The sequence below is a fragment of the Magnolia sinica genome, chromosome 5 (assembly GCF_029962835.1).
Source record: "Magnolia sinica isolate HGM2019 chromosome 5, MsV1, whole genome shotgun sequence".
Classification (NCBI taxonomy): Eukaryota; Viridiplantae; Streptophyta; class Magnoliopsida; order Magnoliales; family Magnoliaceae; genus Magnolia; species Magnolia sinica.
The window spans coordinates 85,901,109-85,918,901 of record NC_080577.1 but is presented as its reverse complement, the minus strand read 5'-3'; the positions used below and the strand labels follow the sequence as shown (position 1 = coordinate 85,918,901).

At 37.9% G+C, this 17,793-nt stretch overlaps 1 protein-coding gene across 2 annotated transcripts; it reads left to right on the top strand.

The window, feature by feature from the left end:
* Positions 1–6,455: 6,455 nt before the first annotated feature.
* Positions 6,456–14,226, top strand: LOC131246236 (serine/threonine-protein kinase-like protein CCR1). Of its 2 annotated transcripts, XM_058246160.1 has the most exons (4): positions 6,456–6,646; positions 12,801–12,913; positions 13,184–13,473; positions 14,046–14,226. In XM_058246160.1, exons 1-3 carry the CDS (start codon positions 6,551–6,553, stop codon positions 13,440–13,442), a joined length of 468 nt encoding a protein of 155 aa, XP_058102143.1. In that variant the 5' UTR covers positions 6,456–6,550; the 3' UTR covers positions 13,443–13,473; positions 14,046–14,226. The 2 variants fall into 2 exon arrangements, with proteins under 2 accessions (XP_058102143.1, XP_058102144.1); XM_058246161.1 differs by lacking the exon at positions 13,184–13,473 and having other exon boundaries at positions 6,457–6,646.
* Positions 14,227–17,793: the final 3,567 nt, after the last annotated feature.

Here is a 17,793-nt window from a genome sequence, read left to right as displayed (position 1 = left end):
TAAGTCATGTTTTTTAGGGAGTTTGAGTTGGAGTTTGATTCTGAAACTTCTTCCTATGTTTGATATCACTATTTGAAGGATTGTAAATTCATTTTTATCATCAATCAATTTAATTTTGAATTTATTTCTATTTTCTATTGTCCTCATGGATTCGAGGAATCTCTGAGTCCAGAGAAGCTTCGTGGACTCAAAGTAATCATCCCCTGAGGAGGATAGTGCTCAACCTCATCACATTGATCAACGTCATCACGTCCATCCCTACATCAGATGTTAGGTCTTGTGCGCCGGGGAGTGATAGGCTATATAGGTGGCCTCTTTACTATAAAATATTTTCATGTTTTGCATTCTAATTTTGGGACATAAGCATGTATGATTTTTTGCTTTTTCAATTTTCTTTGTATTAGTGGAAATATCTGAATGGCATAACTGAAATTAGAGCACACGACAGATTACATGCCAAAATAGATGTTTGCCTGTCATCTTGTAAACACCTTCGAATAACTCAGTCGAATAATATTTAACCTTTTGTTACTTACTTTCTAATCTTCATTCCCAAATTTTCTTCTTCTATGTGACGATCTGTTATTCCCATGGCATGTAATAATTGCAGTCCACCAGTTTATGCTTTTTTCATGATATATCTTCTTGGCAAGAACCAAAATCTTAATAAGATTCGATTAAAATAAATGGACAATCAGTGATTTAGCTCATTGCATGGTGTGGCCCACCTATAAGCGGGTTTGCCTGATTTTCATCCCTCAGATCTTCATGGTGTGGCTAACATTTTGTGCAGCGTGGATGTCCAAGACCTTGACATGCTGTTTGAAATATAGGGCCACATGTGAAAGTGAACATGCATGTATGTGATCGTTTCTTTTACATATATACAAACACACATATATAAGTGTATATGAGATATATTATATGTTTTGATTGAAAATCCGTTCACGCGAGTTGAAATCTCTTACAAGAGACATTTTATTAAATATATCTTGACATACTGCAATATGTATGGGACTTTAGCCTTCAAATCTGGGTCACCTTCCAATGATTCAAACCGTTTATACAACTGAATCTTTTTACAGTGGAAAGTCATACCCATTATTTAATCAAAGTGTTGAAATATTCAATCTGATAGTTTTCCCAGACATGTTGCATCCATGGGGAGCCCTATCAATAAACAGTTTGGGTCATTGAGAAACACCCAAATCCAATGGTTAGAGTCCCAACATATCTTATTGCAATATGTAGGGATCTATTTAGGCAAACCTCTTTACCAGAACCCTATATTTTACTGATGTAATTATTTTTAGTTAGTTGTAGGCTTCAATCTATAGTGTGAAAAATTCAAGTAGTTCCTTAATCTGAAGTGTTTGTAGTTCCTTATCCCACCTAAAAATATTATTTTTGCAGTGAATTCTTAAACTAAAAATTCATTTCAGGTTTATCTTCCATCCGTCCATGAGAAGAGGAAGCAAAAAATGGTTCATACTCAGTTAAATCCAAGTTATTTCCTGGTTGCATTTTTTTACGGTGTGTACTAAATAAGGAGATCCAAAACATCATTAGAGAATCCATTCTAACATTTCAGTTTGGTTGTTTATGGGCTTTTCTTAGCATTTACCCCTCTATTTGCATTATAAAATTTTTTAAATAGGAAGATTTTGTTTCATTTAAATAATAAGAATAAAAGAGTCAGACACTAGGTGAGTTGCACCCAGCTAGTGGGATCTTGTTTCTGATAAACAAATGATGAGGAGCAACCTCTTTAGGTAATCTTTAAGAGTGTTTCCTATTGTTGTGATTATGAATACATGGTATGTTGTTCGACCTTACATGTATTTTTATTCATGTTTTGAGCAGGTTGCAAGACGCACAAAAATAATAAACCAGAAATTTGAGGATGTAGAGTATGTAATAAATGTTAAGCAAATTGCCTAAGTATATTTTTTACGTGATTTTTTTGTTATTTCAGGTTGGCATAACTTAAGAAACTTGGCATATTGTAATGGACCTAATTCTTTTTGTACTTGCAACATGTTGTTGGTTTGGGTAATAAAATTCCATTAACATATATTGAAGAAGGTATGGGTGTCGGGTTAGTTTACTCACACAGGAAAACCCAATCTAGGCCCTCAATCACACAAGCGGTCCAATTCGACTAAATTGGTAGCAATAACAATCAATATCAACCATCCATTTTCCTAGCCATTGGTTGGATAGTAAAGAACATCTAATGAAAGTGATATTTGTATGGAACTGATAATCTAAAGTGAGACGGTATGACTACTAGACGTACAGACTAGATCATTGATAAAACCTTTTCAATTATAATAAATATGATACATTTATTTTCAATTCATAAGTCCACATCATGGCAGATCATCCAGGCATGTGATTGAAGATGAAAATTCTCATGGTCAGATATATGAGATCCTTCGAAATTAGGTAATCATCATTTAACATGTTGATTTATGGGCCATCATGTTAATGGTTTAAATTCAAAAATCCATGTGGTCCTAAAACTCATTGTAAGCATTCCTTTAGCAAACACTGATTTTGTTATATCAGTTGTGATTTTTTTTGCCATCCCGTGCCCATGTGAGCCCCACTAAATAGATTGATGACCGAAATCACCCGCAGCTCCGACATTAATATTACTGACATTTTGTTTTCACCAAGGATTCAGATTTAGTAGTGACCCCTCTAGTGCCCGCCTCGATACTGGTTAGTGAGAGTGTGCCATAGTTGTACTTTACTCAAGTTTAATTGAACTTTGGTGTCCCCTACGCTGAGATTGATTGATTAACAACGAATTTAAGGACTCAACCGCCGTCTCAACCACCGATGGTTACAATACTTAGGCGATTTGGGAAGGGTAGGGATTAGTCCTTCCAAATGGATTCTTTTTTGCTTACGTTAAGGACTTTTGTTTCACCAATGGTTGCAACCTTTGTATTTCTCAATGGAATGGAGATGGATATATTTAAAACTAAAGGGGTTAAAAATTCTGATTTTATTGATGTATATTTGATGCTTAATACAATCGACAGATAAACTAAATAAAGTAGAGAAATAAACAAAGGATAAATACGTTCGAATGCCTGTTGGACAAACAATCAAGGCGGATTGGTCAGCAGGATATAACCAATGATTGATCTTCTAAGGATTTGGTTGATTGGGATCTAACGACAGAAAGTCGTGGATATTTATGCTACTATTAAGCGTACTGCAATGATGACGCTTAATATTAGAGATGTAAGCAAACCTAAACCTCATACTTCTGCAGCGTGGCTAGATAGAAGTGGAGGAACTAAAAATCGAGATAAAGGTCAGGTTACGCTGTATAGATAGATTGTGTTTAGCGTGGGCCTAAAGCTCTTTATCGCTTACTCCTTTTATAGCTTAAAGAGGTGGCGAAACCCTCGTCGGGTTTCTTTGCTAATTCAGGATTCTTGACAATTACCACGCACAATTGTTTTCTTATCATCCCTACCTAGCTTAAGACATCTTTGGAGATCAAAAACCATTTTTAGATCTCTTGCCAGCGTGACCGTATAGATCCTTAGATCTTATAAGATTAGTCTCACTAAACCTAGATTGATTTTGAATCCATTGGTTTCCATCCACTCTGATAATAATCTAATTCTTCAATCTTTGTAATCGTCGAGAGAGCATCAATCGTCCTTAAGAAGATCTCCCATTTCAGAATGATTGTGTGAGTGGCCTTGCTGAGCATATTCGGATTTGTGGTAAGATTCTTGTCTTGACGGGTCTTTTATATCCTTGTCGAGTATGCTCCGCATTCACACATGCCACATGAATTAAAGTTTCATGTCATTCATCACTTTGTCTTATATGCAAACATGCCTATAGTTACGTATTACTTTTCTTTTAACAGGCGTGTCTCCAAATGAGGTGGGGGCATAAGATATCTTCTAGCACTTGCAAGATTTCATCATTATTAAACACGTGGTGGAACATATGCCGACATCTTATTAGTTCACATAAGTGTGCCACAAAAATGAGTGGCATGGGCTCAAAAATGAGGCGGACTCAAATCTCATGCCGATATCACTATATCAAGCTTATATTTTTGTTTTCCCTTCATCCAGGTCTACATGACATAACCAACCGGTTGGATGGCAAATAAACATTACAGTGGCACACAGAAGTTTACAGTGGTGGGCGTTCAATCACTGTTGCTTCCTACTCATTTCTGTGCTCATTATCTTAATCGGCAAAATGGATGGATGGCGCGCGTGGATAAAACACACACATCATGGTAAGATCCACGGAGCTTTTACATCATTCCCCAAGTACTGAGGTGGGTAGTGGAGGGATCACTACCGAATCCTGTGTCCCTTCTACACCAGACACGTGTCACAAGTTATTGATGATAGGAATCATTAATCTAGTGGGCCACCACGTACTTAAGCAGCACTGCCAAAAGTCACAGGACTATCTTCTATATTAGTCATGGCATCAGCAAGAAAACAGACTAGAGTCCAACTTCGGTGGATGAAAATTGCTCATATCAGATAACATGAAGCCTCCACGTCACCTTTTTTTAGCTATCGTTCATCAACGTGGTGACCAACAAGATCAACGGCCAAGATCAACTTGAAGATATGTCATGTGGATGGTAATATAGAAGAGAGCAGAAATTGTAGACTTAAGGGGACGAGAGTTAGCCAAATACAACTCCGTGTGCAAAAAGAATAGCCACCCAAGCGGCTCAAACCTGGAGAGTCAAGGCATGGCCCTAAACATGCACTACAGCAAAGTAGGGCTTAGCCGACCGATAGGCTTATCCTTTGCCCGCTGCACTACAACAAAGTAGGGCTTAGCCGACCGATAGACTTATCCTTTGCCCGCAGCCTGTTTTGCTGCGGCCAAAGAGTCCCTTTGTACTAAAAAAAAAAAAAACCCTAGCCATTTGCGCCGTCGCTCCTTCTCCACTGTCTCAGGCTCTCCTTCCCTCTCCTTCTCCACTGTCTCACGCTCTCCTTCCCTCTCCCTCTCCCTCTCGCACGCTCTCTCTCTCTCTCTCTCTCTCTCTCTCTCTCTCGCTCGCTCGCTCTCTCTCTCTCTCTATCTCGCGTGCTCTCCCTCTCCATCTCTCTCCCTCTCTCTGCCTCTCCGGCCCTCTACCTCTTACACGCTCTCCCTTTCCCTCTCCCTCTCCCTCTCCGCTCGCTCTCCTCTCACTCTTTGAAGTTTCAAGTGTTGCTATATAAACGAATATAGACGAATCCTCTCTCACACGAATATTCTCCCTAGTGGCCTTCCTCTCTCACACGAATCCTCTCTCCACTATCGTTCCTTCATCTCCACGGCGGAGATCGGAGGAGTTGGTAAAAAACAAAAAAAAAAAAAAAAACCTAGCTCAATTCGCTCGCTTTCTGTGAGATCTTGATCTTCCTTCGTTTCCATCATAAGCAGATGATTTTCCCATCTCTGCCCTAATTTTTCTGTTTTCTGCACTGAATCTGGCACTGTTTTTTAGTTGAAAATCAAGATTAATAGGCATTACTGTATGGGACAGGGATCTGGCACGTCATCGCAGGGATCTGTCTCTTGATCTGTGCTATGGTTGAGTGGTACTATGGTTAATGGGATAGGTCTCACTGCGGATGGTCCATCCACCAATGATTCCTCGAATTGGAAGACCCTAGCTGTTCTTTCGGTTGAATGTGAACCATTTCTGATTTTCTTTCCTAAAACCATCTATTTGTTGGAAAAGATTTCCCCGAGTGAGTGATTTTCAGCTCAGGGGTCATCCACAGCAAGGCCCATCATATCAGTGGTTTGGATTCTTTAACCATGAGCTGGACTTGGCTACAGTTCTATCTGAAAACAGATTTATTATTTCCGTCTTACATAAATAGGAACCATCCTGTGTACTTTCAAGTTAATAAGCCATCTATATCATCTCATTTTGTGGTTTGTGAGTGATGCTATTGATATGGACTCCTATTGATGATGGTGACGGGCCAGGGGCTTAAAAAATCTGCAATGCTTTGTTTGTTTGTTTGTTTTTTTTACTGCTTCCTGTAAATTCTTTGGGCAGGCGATGAATGGTTAGGACAGTCTAGATCATAGGAATTTTTCTCCTATGTGATGGTCAGATCGGTTTATGTAAATAATTTTGGTTTATCCACGCACTCATGGTTGTTCTTCAGACATAAAGCCCATTTACATTTATGTTGCTGCAGTGGCATGAATATTGATTTGGGGCAGAAACAGGTAGACAAGGAGCTTTCATAGTACCATTTCTGTTACCCAAGCTTCTGCCTAACAACCTTACATCTGAAAGGTCAATGAAACACTGGCATTTTGCTCTCCTCTCAGTTCAAAAAAATGGAAAAGCTTTGGGAATGACCATCCTTCAACATGGGAAGGAAAACATAAGCATTTTTCTGATTGGTCTTCTCTTTCTTTTGACAGGCAATAGAGGTGCAGGAAGGACACCATTGAACTGGGAGACCCGGACCCACATTTCCTGTCATGTAGGCCTTCACGTATATTCTTTTACCCATCATCTAGTATGTTTATATCTGCAACGACTGCCACATTTAATTTTCATGTGGCTGCTCGAATATTACAGGATACAGCAATTGGAAAGAACTATGCTGCAGATAAGGTGATCCATCATGGACATGTCCTTTTATATGCTTTGCCTAATGTAGTGTGGATCCGAAACTTCTGATATTTCCTTTTCCAACATTTTTTCAATAATGTCATCTATGATAAATTCATGCTAAAAATAATGTTCCCTGTTCCTCTGAAATTACTGGATACTTCTGGGATTTTTTAGCAAAAGATAAGGGACACTGATGGGGTAGTATGTTATACATGTCCGGTGATGATAAATCAGTTTCAGAGCTCAGTGATACATGATACCATACTGATAATTAGGACATTTGGCAGTACATTTCCTAAAACATGTACATGCCAGCCCCTCTTATGATTCAAAAATAGATCCCCCCGGAAAACCTGTGGCCATCTAGATTTTTTGTAATCCTGAGGCTAGAATTGTGAAAAACAATCCTCGCTAATTTTTTTATTAGGGCCAGTTTGGCTTCATGGAAAAAAAAAATGAGGAAAAAGTGTTTCTTGGAAATTGTTGCAAAGGAAAAGCTGCTTCTTGTAGTTTCTCCTTCAGCATATCTCTTGTATGATTGTTTCATTGCTTTTTTGGGTTTAGATTTGCCTTGATATGTGTTAAGCTTGATACATTTGTACTTCTTGTAGTGTCTCCTTCAGCATATCTCTTGTAAAAATTGCTACTGCATTAGCTGAAAAATGGGATTGCTTTGTCTAGGTAGCCATATGCAATTGGGAGCACATGATTTGTAGAGATGTGGGAGCAATGGATCATTTCTCTAATTTAAATTTCAGTTTACTCAGTTCATAATTTCTGTGTTCAGATATCCCAAATACCAAAAGCATTAGTTAATGCATACAAGAAAGTAGCAAGAACGTAGGAGGAAAAAGTGTGCAAAAGATGTATGTCTCTAGCAAGGAGTCAAGGACCATATCCTCAGCATATGTATGAGAAATGAGCTAGTGCTATCAAACCACTATAAGCTATAGTGGTCCTAGTTGCATCAATACGCTTGGACAGTGCAAAAAATCAATCTGAATTGTCCAATTAACTCCAATAGACATTTCAAGGGCTACCCTGCAAAAATCACATTGTTTAGATTCTCCAATTCATCTTTAATTTGGTCTGGTCATTTATAGCCATCCCTTTTCCAAGCCACAGATGGTATGGTTAGAATTGCCAAACAAATCGAGAAGACTCTTATTGACTTTTGACCTTGAAACAGAGAACTGGGGCATTGGTTGCCTAATAGAGTAACAAATGAGAAAGAAATCCCATTTAAAACATGATACATTATGCCTAGGTTTGCAAGCGTGGTCTGCGACAAAGTATACAATCCACCTACTGTAATTAGGATACACTGGGATTATATAGATATGGGATCTATAGTAGATGGACCGTGTTTAAGAAATGGGGCGTATTAGACAATCGTAGTGGTCAATTTTACGAACTGAATTTTGACCGTTGGTTATTTCTTTGATGGATCACTGGGATCGTCTGAATTGTGTAATTTGATTCTCTTGCCATGAGAAGTTGGAGACATACGACGGTTTGGATCAATCGATCAATTAATTTATATTAGAGACTAGAAGATGATGCTTCAGTAGATAGACGGTCTGGATTGATATACCTGATAAACTGAAACATAAGGGCAATCAGATATATGGTCCTGATTGAAAAGTCTCCTAGAAATACCTGTGGGGCCTGCATAATGAGTTGGATAGAATTAACTATCAGGGGGAGCTCCAGTAAGATTCTGATGTGGTGTAGCCCACTTCAGTTTTCGAACGGCCTAATTTTTGTGCTCAAGCCCTATCATGAGTTGGCGCGAAAGATGGACGGTGGATTTCGCATGCACATGAGAGTGGGACCCACAGAGATTTTTATTGCACGCGCTCCCCTATTTCAGGAAATACGGGTCGAGAAGGTTCTACGGCATGCACTGACAGGGCCCCTCTGGATGGATGGTCTGGATTTGTGCATCTACTGTATAGAGATAAGATATTATGGTAGTGGCCACAATGGAATGTTATAGATCATGACGGGTGATGTACGAATATCGACCATCCATCTTATCCTTCCCATCATGATAGCCCAGATTGAAGAATCACTCATATCAAACAATCCCAGCCATCATTAAACTGCGGCCATCCGCAATTATAATTCTCAATCGTTACTTTGAAGACCACCAATCGGACGGATATGATCATCCAATTTATTCGTATTTTGAACCTGGAGCCATCCATAATAGAAATTACTAAATGAACATTCAAAATGAAATGTGTCATTGCCACGTGTACTGTGAATAGAGGGCTACACTAAAATACAGCTCTGCCGTATCATTTCTTCGCTTTTCTCAGTTTCGTTTCTCCTTTGTTTTAAAAAGCGACTTACGGGCCGTATTTCCTGAAATAAGGGAGCGCGTGCAATAAAAATCTTTGTGGGTCCCACTCTCATGTGCGTGCGAAATCCACCGTCCATCTTTCGCGCCAACTCATGATAGGGCTTGAGCACAAAAATCAAGCCGTTCGAAAACTGAAGTGGGCTACACCACATCAGAATTTTATTGGGGCCCTCCTTGATAATTAATGCTATCCAACTCATTATGTGGGCTCCACATAGGTATTTCTGGGAGACTTTTCAATCAGGACCATATATTTGATTGGCCTTATGTTTCAGTTTATCAGGTATATCAATCCAGACCGTCTATCTACTGAAGCATCATCTTCCGGTCTCTAATATAAATTAATTGATCGATTGATCCAAACCGTCGTATGTCTCCAACTTCTCATGGCAAGAGAATCAAATTACACAATTCAGACGATCCCGGTCATCCATCAAAGAAATAACCAACGGTCAAAATCCTGTTCGTAAAATTGACCACTACGATTGTTTAATACGCCCCATTTCTTAAACACGGTCCACCTACTATTGGTTATACAAGCTGCTTATAAATATGATTTTACCACAGAAACTGATTGTTCATGTCTATTGTTTCTTCTTTCTCAGTAACAATCAAAATTTCTGCAACGCTTGTAAAGAGAGGAAACCTTGTCCCAGACTGACTGTAACCCACATTTCAACAACTTTTTTCAAAAAAAAAAAAAAAAAAACAAAGAACCTTGTCTTCTGCAACCCTGCTCTTAACTACAGTATTTGGTAGAAGACACCATTCGCCATCATAGATCTTTTATGAATTTAAATTGAATTACTAGAAAGCAAAGAATCATCCAAAAGTTTACAATTAAATACAATACCTACAATGGAGAAGAATCTAATTTGTGGACAGTTAAATTTGTTTGGCACAAACAAACCCACTTCAAGAATCTGGATATCTTTTGTTCTTTTTCTTTTGTCTTTTTCTTTTTTGGTGATAGATAAGACTTATGTCTGATACTGATCTCATAAAAATTAAAGAATAAAGATCTTTATTTATTTGGAAATAAGGAGGTCGTTAGACTAATAGAATTAAATTTTTTCTTTTTTCCTTTTAAAAAATCAATTAAGCCCATACATAGAGGTTTGCTACCCACACGCACCATTTCAACAAGATAAAACTGCGCCCAAATCACATGTAAGAAATTTTAGCCACATTTTAGGTGGGACCCACCTTGTACATGAGCTGGCTCAAATGTCTGGCTGGTAATCTTGACCAGGTTATCTAGATGTTGGGTTCCAATTCAACTCTAAGATGTCCTACATATATTCCAGGTTTGCACATGTTTCCATTTCCAGAGGTGTGCATGTAGGGCTAGGAAACCTCATATATGTACGTAGTTGAGTGTGGTAGAACATGGAAGTAATTGGAACTTTTTTGTAGAATGCTCAAGAACCTTAATTAGGGTGAGATGATGTATTATATACTCAATAATTATAAAAGTACTCTTAGGCTGATATATACTTTGTTGTGTATATGTCATATGTATATATACAAATATTCTTGCAAACTAATGATTGCTAGGGTGGCATTGGTTTATCTTTGAATAAAAGAAATTGAGAAACATCAGTAGAAAATGTAGGATCCTATAAGTATAACTTGATTCCATGTGCGAGGTGCTAGAATTAGCATTCCTATAAGTAAAATAGATGAGAGTGAAGTCATGAACTGACAATAAAATGAGCTTTGATGGAAAGGCAAAGAAAGAACCTTGTTTCTCCCTTGAGTTTTGGGTAAACTTCCAAAGGAGACACTTATCAAAACCAAGAAGAAAAGTGTCAAGAGAAAGAGAGCATCAGACACTAACTTAAAGGTAAATGCATGCAACCAACAGGAGGATGTGGGTAGAGGCGCATTGACTCATTTATGCAACGTGTTAATGCATGAAAGAGAATATGTGACATACATCCAAGAAGCTCATACAAAAATCCAAATACACTAAATGTTCATTGTCAATGCAGTCATTCATGTAAGAACAACATCAAGAACTGAGGTCAAAATTTTAAAAAATGTTGACCTATTGCTTTGTACATTTCTTCATTCATACATTTACCACTTCCAAAGAAAATAAGTTTTTCTCTAGATTTCTACAAAATGGCATTATTTTTGTATTTTAGTTCTCATGTAATTTAGTACATGCTAAGCAATGATTTATAGATCATGGCATTCTCGTAATATTGTATATATAGGAGAATTCCATTATCATCATTTGATATTCTGGAAAATCCCCTAGAATATCTTTTTTTACTACATAAAATAATTGATAATAAGAGGAAAATATAAGGAGGGCCAATAAAACTAAAGGTACCTCAACAAGATTCTCATACAATCATCAACTCCAAAACTAGAAAAACCAATAGCAAGCGGACAGGGATCCTAAGACAACTAATCCAAGGCCAGAGGCCCACAACTAGCAACAAAGCAATCCAAAGAGACTGGACCCTGAGCATGAAGGCAGGCTCAACAAGCTAGCTGAATCAAAATTCTGCATATAGCCATTATTGTGTACCAGACAATAGACAGACTTATCCTCCATTCCTGCTGCCCATATGATTGAAATGAACCATCTCAAAAGCTACTAGGGACCATGGACAAATAATCAAAATGAACCAGTAGATCTAGTAATAGCAGCAGCCTGTACAGACTCATCCAGAAGCTGGAACTGTCTAGAGCTGCTCATGGGCAATATTTATCCCAAAGCCTTGAGCTGACCGATAACAAACCAGAAAACGAACGACGGCCACCTTCAAGCTGCAAAGCTATCAACGCACACGTATTCAGGTTTTCATTCTATTGCACCCATATTTGCTATTTACATCTCGAAGCATGGGTCTTCAGTCTCCATTTCATTTCCTGGAAATTCTTTTCATTTTCCATTGTGTATCAAACTGAAACTGAAGATTACAAGGCACTTGATTAAAATGTTATTTTTTTCATTGGCATTGGCAATTGTATGTTCTTTTTGCTATTTTGTTTTGCAGGTTTTAGGCATGGATGAATGGGAGCTAGATCGATGGATTTTTTTCTTAATTTTTTATTTTATTTTGGAAACTATTCAATTTAGGCATCTATTATTAATTTGAATTTTGCATTTCAATGTTCATGAAATACTTGGGGTCTGTTTGGTAAGACTGAAAACTGAATCCATCTCATTTTAGTTAATACATAATTAATACTATATCCAGCCTCCTCATCTGATTGCCTATGATCAGTGCATAATTATGATTTACTAAAACGGAATGAACTCATTTTAGGTGTCAGCCAAACGGGCCCTTAACAGTCGGTATCATCCTGAATCTCTATGATTGGGCCCACCTGCATGATGTCAGCATCATTTGGATTGATCATCCAGTGGGATCCCAGTGCAAAGTAGCCCTGGTGTAAAAATTGCTCTGCTCGAATGACCCAATGGTCAGTGAATGGACCATTTTCGGGTAATGGATTCACACTCAAATGTGTGAAAAGTCCTCTGTCGGGTGGTCCAGATTATTTGGTTGCAGCAGTATCTAGGTTATTACCAAATCCACAACAGGTTTTATATCAGTGGAATGTAGATGCAGAGAATCAATTTGAGTTTGTATCTGATGCATTTGTGGGATCCAACAAATCCCATCCTGGCCTTAGGTTCTATTGCAGGCGGTGGTTTGGACGGTAGCAGTTGCAAATCTCGTCTGTTTTTCATCTGAGACAAACATCTCAGTTTTGGTGTATAGTCATTTTTTACTGAATCTAAGTAAATTGTTTGATCCCCAGCTAGGACAGATCTTAGTGCCAACGCTGGGCAGGCAGGCCAACACAACCGTCAGTAAATCTCGCATTGAAGCGGCGGCTGGCACAACCGTCAGTAAATCCTACAAAAGGAGAAGGTAGGCATGGTTGTCAATGCTTTCTTTCAGCTCTTCTTTTGGTTATTGTCTATAGCCACAGTAATTGCCTGTATTACTGATGACTTTTCTACCATGTATCTTCCAATTTATCTGCTTGACCACTTCGATTGTAACTAATCCTGTATTAGCTCTTGAAGAATAAATTAATGTTTGTCTTTAAAATTCACATTGTATTGTCTTCTTTTTTTCTTTTTTTTTTTTCCCTTTCTTTTTGTGCAGCAAGTGAACATGTTTGTTTTAACTATACAGCTTCTTGATTCTAGAATTCCCATTCTCAGGCCTAACTGCTGGTGATGGATTTGTCTGTGGCCTGCTGTTGGATTCAAAACAACCCTACTGTTGGGGCAATGGAATATACATCCAAATGGGTGTCCCTCATCCAATGGCTGAAGAAGCTTCCTACTCAGAAATCAGTGCTGGGGTCCACCATATCTGCGAATTGAGATTGCTTGCCAAACGGATGTATGCAAACATCTCCATGGTTGGGCTTAGAGAAGACCAGACATGAGTACAATTAAGAGAGTTTTTGCACCAACTTGGTATGTGGCTAATATTGCACTCAATTGCATGTGTGGCTGTCAATGGGTATCTGATGAATCCAACCCAATGTTAATACATCTGGGTCTCATTTATGGGACCCATTAAGCAATTGGGACTGGTTCAGGTCTCAACTTTAGGACCTGATTAAAAAGCAGGTCTAGGTACTGTCCAGTTTGGGTCTAGGTGGTTTTAATAGTAAATTATATATATTTTGTATGCATTTATTATTCTAATAAAAGAAATTTCACTTCTAGCACTTTATTTTTTTGGTTGAATGTCATATCATCACTTTCATTAGATTGGTTTTGGTTTAATCTTTCAATCATTCTCTAACTGTTAAAAGGAAATAAATTTCCATCTAGAGTTGGTTATGAGTGTAGTTTTCTATGTAACTGTTAAAAGGAAATCAATTTCCCCCCCTCTTTTGGTGACTCAAATAGAAGAAGCCATCTCATTGAGGTTTTGTTATAACCTGTGTTGTTTTCTAAGTGCACATGTTTTCATTAGTATATTTATATTTTTACCAATCTGTATTTTCTTGTAAGCTTTGATTTCTCGGTATCTTATGTAGGTTGCTTCAAATCATTATGGTTATTCTGTTATTGTATTTGGTGAACTCATGGAATTCCATGGAACTGATTGAATGGAAGGAGCTTCTGTTGTTCATACAAGTCATGTTTCTGATTTTTTGGATGAATTGGGTGTGTGAAATTGCATGGAACTGATCAAATGAACATGGAATTTCTATTGGGTATTTTTCTCGTTTGCTATTTCCTGGTTTTTGAATATGGGTTCTAATATCTGAAAGATGATTATTATACTGTGGTTGTTTTCTTTTAACAGGAAGAAACACCGACTCCTCAGAAGGCCGTAGACAGTACGGTCATTGGATTCTCCGCAAGTTGTAAGAGTTCCTGTCATACCTTTTTGTAAATTTGTTTTTTATTTTTTTTTTGGATTCTCCATAGACATTAAGTTTTCTTGTTGTTGTTGGTTTTTTTGGATTCTCCATATGAAATTATGAGAAATCATAAATTTTTTTGTTTCTGTCTGACTGCTGCACCCTTCGTGTATTCCAGATCATATAAATGATGGGCCATATTCAAATATTGCATCAATTGCAAAAGTAAATATAACATTTACATACCAATTCATGCATTAATTTTGAATTCTTAATTTCCTCTCTAGCATTTCTTAATATCCTGATGAAGCGCATTCTTTTATTGTGATTGGTTCATATTTAAAGATCCTTCTGGTGTTGTTGTTACAACCCAGGCTGAAAATGTAAAGATTCTTCTTTTGCGGGTTCGGATATCTGATGTGGTTGATGAGGAAGTCTGCAAGCTGGATGAAAAGTTCAAGGGAGTCATGTTCGAGTTCGTGTTCTTAGCTTTAGGCATCTGTAAGGATTGACAATGGATGTTTTAAAGGTAACCTAGTTTATTTTCCCCTAGAATAGCAAAAGTTTGGTCTGGTCCCATCCACTATTGGTCCATTAGATCAGCAGTTTGGAATATCTACATGGACCCCACTTCTCCAAAATCAATGGTCATAGTATTACTATAGAAAAAAGTTATATTTTTGTTTTGTTTTTTGTCTATTTTCTGACTTAGACCTTGAATCTTTTCTTTTTTGTTTTTGTGTGTGTATGTAGTGTTTCTAATTGTCTTACAAATTCCCTGCTTTATCTTCAAACAGGTGACACTGGCACGCTTCCTCTTCTCTGCCATTATTATATTATGTCAAGGTTAATTCAAGTCGGTTATGTGTTTTACATGGCACAGCCACTCAGAACACAATGAATGGTGATTTATTGTCTTACAAATTCCTTGCTTTATCTTCAAATAGGTGACACTGGCACGCTTCCTCTTCTCTGCCATTATTATATTATGTCAAGGTAAATTCAAGTCGGATATGTGTTTTACATGGCACAGCCACTCAGAACACAATGAATGGTGATTTGGAGTGTGAGCTAATTTTAACTGCTAACTAGTGTTGATGCCTTTTACTGCTACACAGCTCACCAAAGATTGATAGAAGAAACCTGTTCCTTGGAAATAATGGCAATCATTGGCAACAAGGAAATCATTGACATTAACCAAGGTATGTTAGCTGTTTAGACTGGTAAAAAAAAAACTAGGATACATGTGGGTCACCTTTTCTTTTGTTTTCTTTTTTTGATAAAAAGATTTTCTTTATGGCTATGTTTTAAAGAGCTACGGTACCAGTGGCTACGGTCGTATTGAGGGCTAGTTATCTTTAGCTACGGATTTTATCCGTAGCTTTTTACAGTGTACGGCTTGTAGCACAACTGTCAGTAAAGGTCCTTACTGCCAGTAAAACCTTTGCTGACTGAGGCTTTACCGGCTGTTAGCTGACCGCGGGCAAAGGATTTGCCGGCGGGTTTTGACCACCGGTAAAACCCAGTTTTCTTGTGGTGATGGCCCCAGGGAAGTGGCCAGCCTGACCCGAAACTGGGAAAATGATGAATGGCCTGGCCTGGGCCCCATTGCATGCTCCATGTTGCAGTAAAGTGCATGTGGAATCCAGTTCTAGTTGCACACAAGCCTGAAATCTAGCCCGTCCATCTTGAGGGTCTGTCCATCAACTTACCTTGGCCCAAAAGTCAGACCTGCCCACTTAAATGGTGGGTTGAAGTGTTCGAATCGAATGGAAAGTTAAGAAAAATTCTGGTCAATTTTAACTAGCCATCTTCTTATTATGGCTCAGTTAATTTGTGAATCGGCATAATATTTTACCACAGCATCTACATTATGGGACCCACCTAGTGAATAACAATGAGGGTGCATCCATATGGGACCCACCTTTTTATTCTCTGTCCTTATAAGTCAAGGACTAGGGCACCAACGGCTCAATTAGGGCCACGGACGGATAGGTCCAGCCTCAACTCGTCCCATTGTCATTCATAGGAATATCATTTACAACTATTTATTTTATGACTGATCTTAAGGTGTGTTGGACATCAACATTCTTTCTTATTATAGGGTGTAGAAGATGTCCATCTTATTGGGTTTCTTTAGTGGGCCTGTTTGGTCGAATGATCCTTGCCTTGATTGACCGACTTGTGGCCCAATTTCATTTCATAACAAATTGGGCTTAAGCTTTAGTTAATATGATTATATCTTTTTATTAGTAGAATGGTGGGTCCATATTATAATGGCCTATTCGCAGTGATCCACATTATACTGGCCGGCCTATCATGTGTTGGTTAATTAAGTGGACCCTACGTGTGAAATCTTAGAAGGCCCATGACCCTATTCCAATGGGCTTAGCCATTAGGTTCCTTCACACATGAGGATCTAATAACCCATAGATTTTAACGAAACTTGTTCATAGTATAACATATAATCCATGAAAGAAGATTTCTCCGTGCCCATTTAGGTGGAGGTTGCAATTAAAGAGTCCTTGGTTCTGAGCATGTTAATATAGTCCTTGATATTTAATCACTTGGATTTGATTCAACTGAAGAAATTAAACTATTACCCATAAACACAGGAGAAAAGACCATAAAGTTATTTACTAATTAGGGATTACATTTTCAAAAATTCTTAAAAGTTCTTGGAAGGGTTGATTAGCATAGAATAAGTGCTAATGGAAGTGGAAGAGTCATCTTAGACTCTCAGACGCTGCAAAGGAGTAGGACTAGAGTGGTGTGGTAGTTGCTATGGATGTTGTGAGTACACTGTGTGATGACTTACTGGAAAGTTACAAGACTAGTACAGAGAGATAGGTGATGTGATTAGTCTCAAAATCCCAAGGAATGTTTATCACAGTGAGACATACAAGATTAGCAATAGGGGAAAGTGTTTTTTGTAGACTCGAGAAGCTTTTATTGTTGAGGCCTTTTTTGTTTTTCTCGAGTGTTATTATTTCAGGGAAGCTAGTTGTATTAGATCTCCCATCATCTTTAAAATTTTAAATGGGTAGCTAGTTAGGGTTTTCCTTAAGCATGCAGAGCAGTAAGAAAACTCAGACGAATTGTAAAGGGTGGCGACCCTTGGATGTGTAAAATTTTCTTTAAAATATATATACTCTTTTCTTATTGTTCTTTTTATTATTGCCAATTTTATTTTTTTTAAGAATAAAAGTATAAAAGTTTGTAAAATTCTAGATTTTCGAAACCTTATCCAGAATTCCCATTGAGATATTATAAAGTTCTAAAAAGTATAAATTCAATGGTTAAAATGTTACTATTAGGTGATTGCAGAAGCACACTGAGATGAATCAAGCAAAGTATTCCAATCGCACAGTCAAGTCCAATCACAAACACTTTGAATTTAACGTGGAAAAACTCTTGC

Coding starts and splice junctions, on each gene's coding strand:
- LOC131246236 (XM_058246160.1), top strand. CDS start 6,551: ATGTTTATATCTGCAACGACTGCCACATTTAATTTTCATGTGGCTGCT. Junction 6,647..12,800: donor AGAACTATGCTGCAGATAAG/GTGATCCATCAT, acceptor TTTGATCCCCAG/CTAGGACAGATCTTAGTGCC. Junction 12,914..13,183: donor AAATCCTACAAAAGGAGAAG/GTAGGCATGGTT, acceptor TTAACTATACAG/CTTCTTGATTCTAGAATTCC.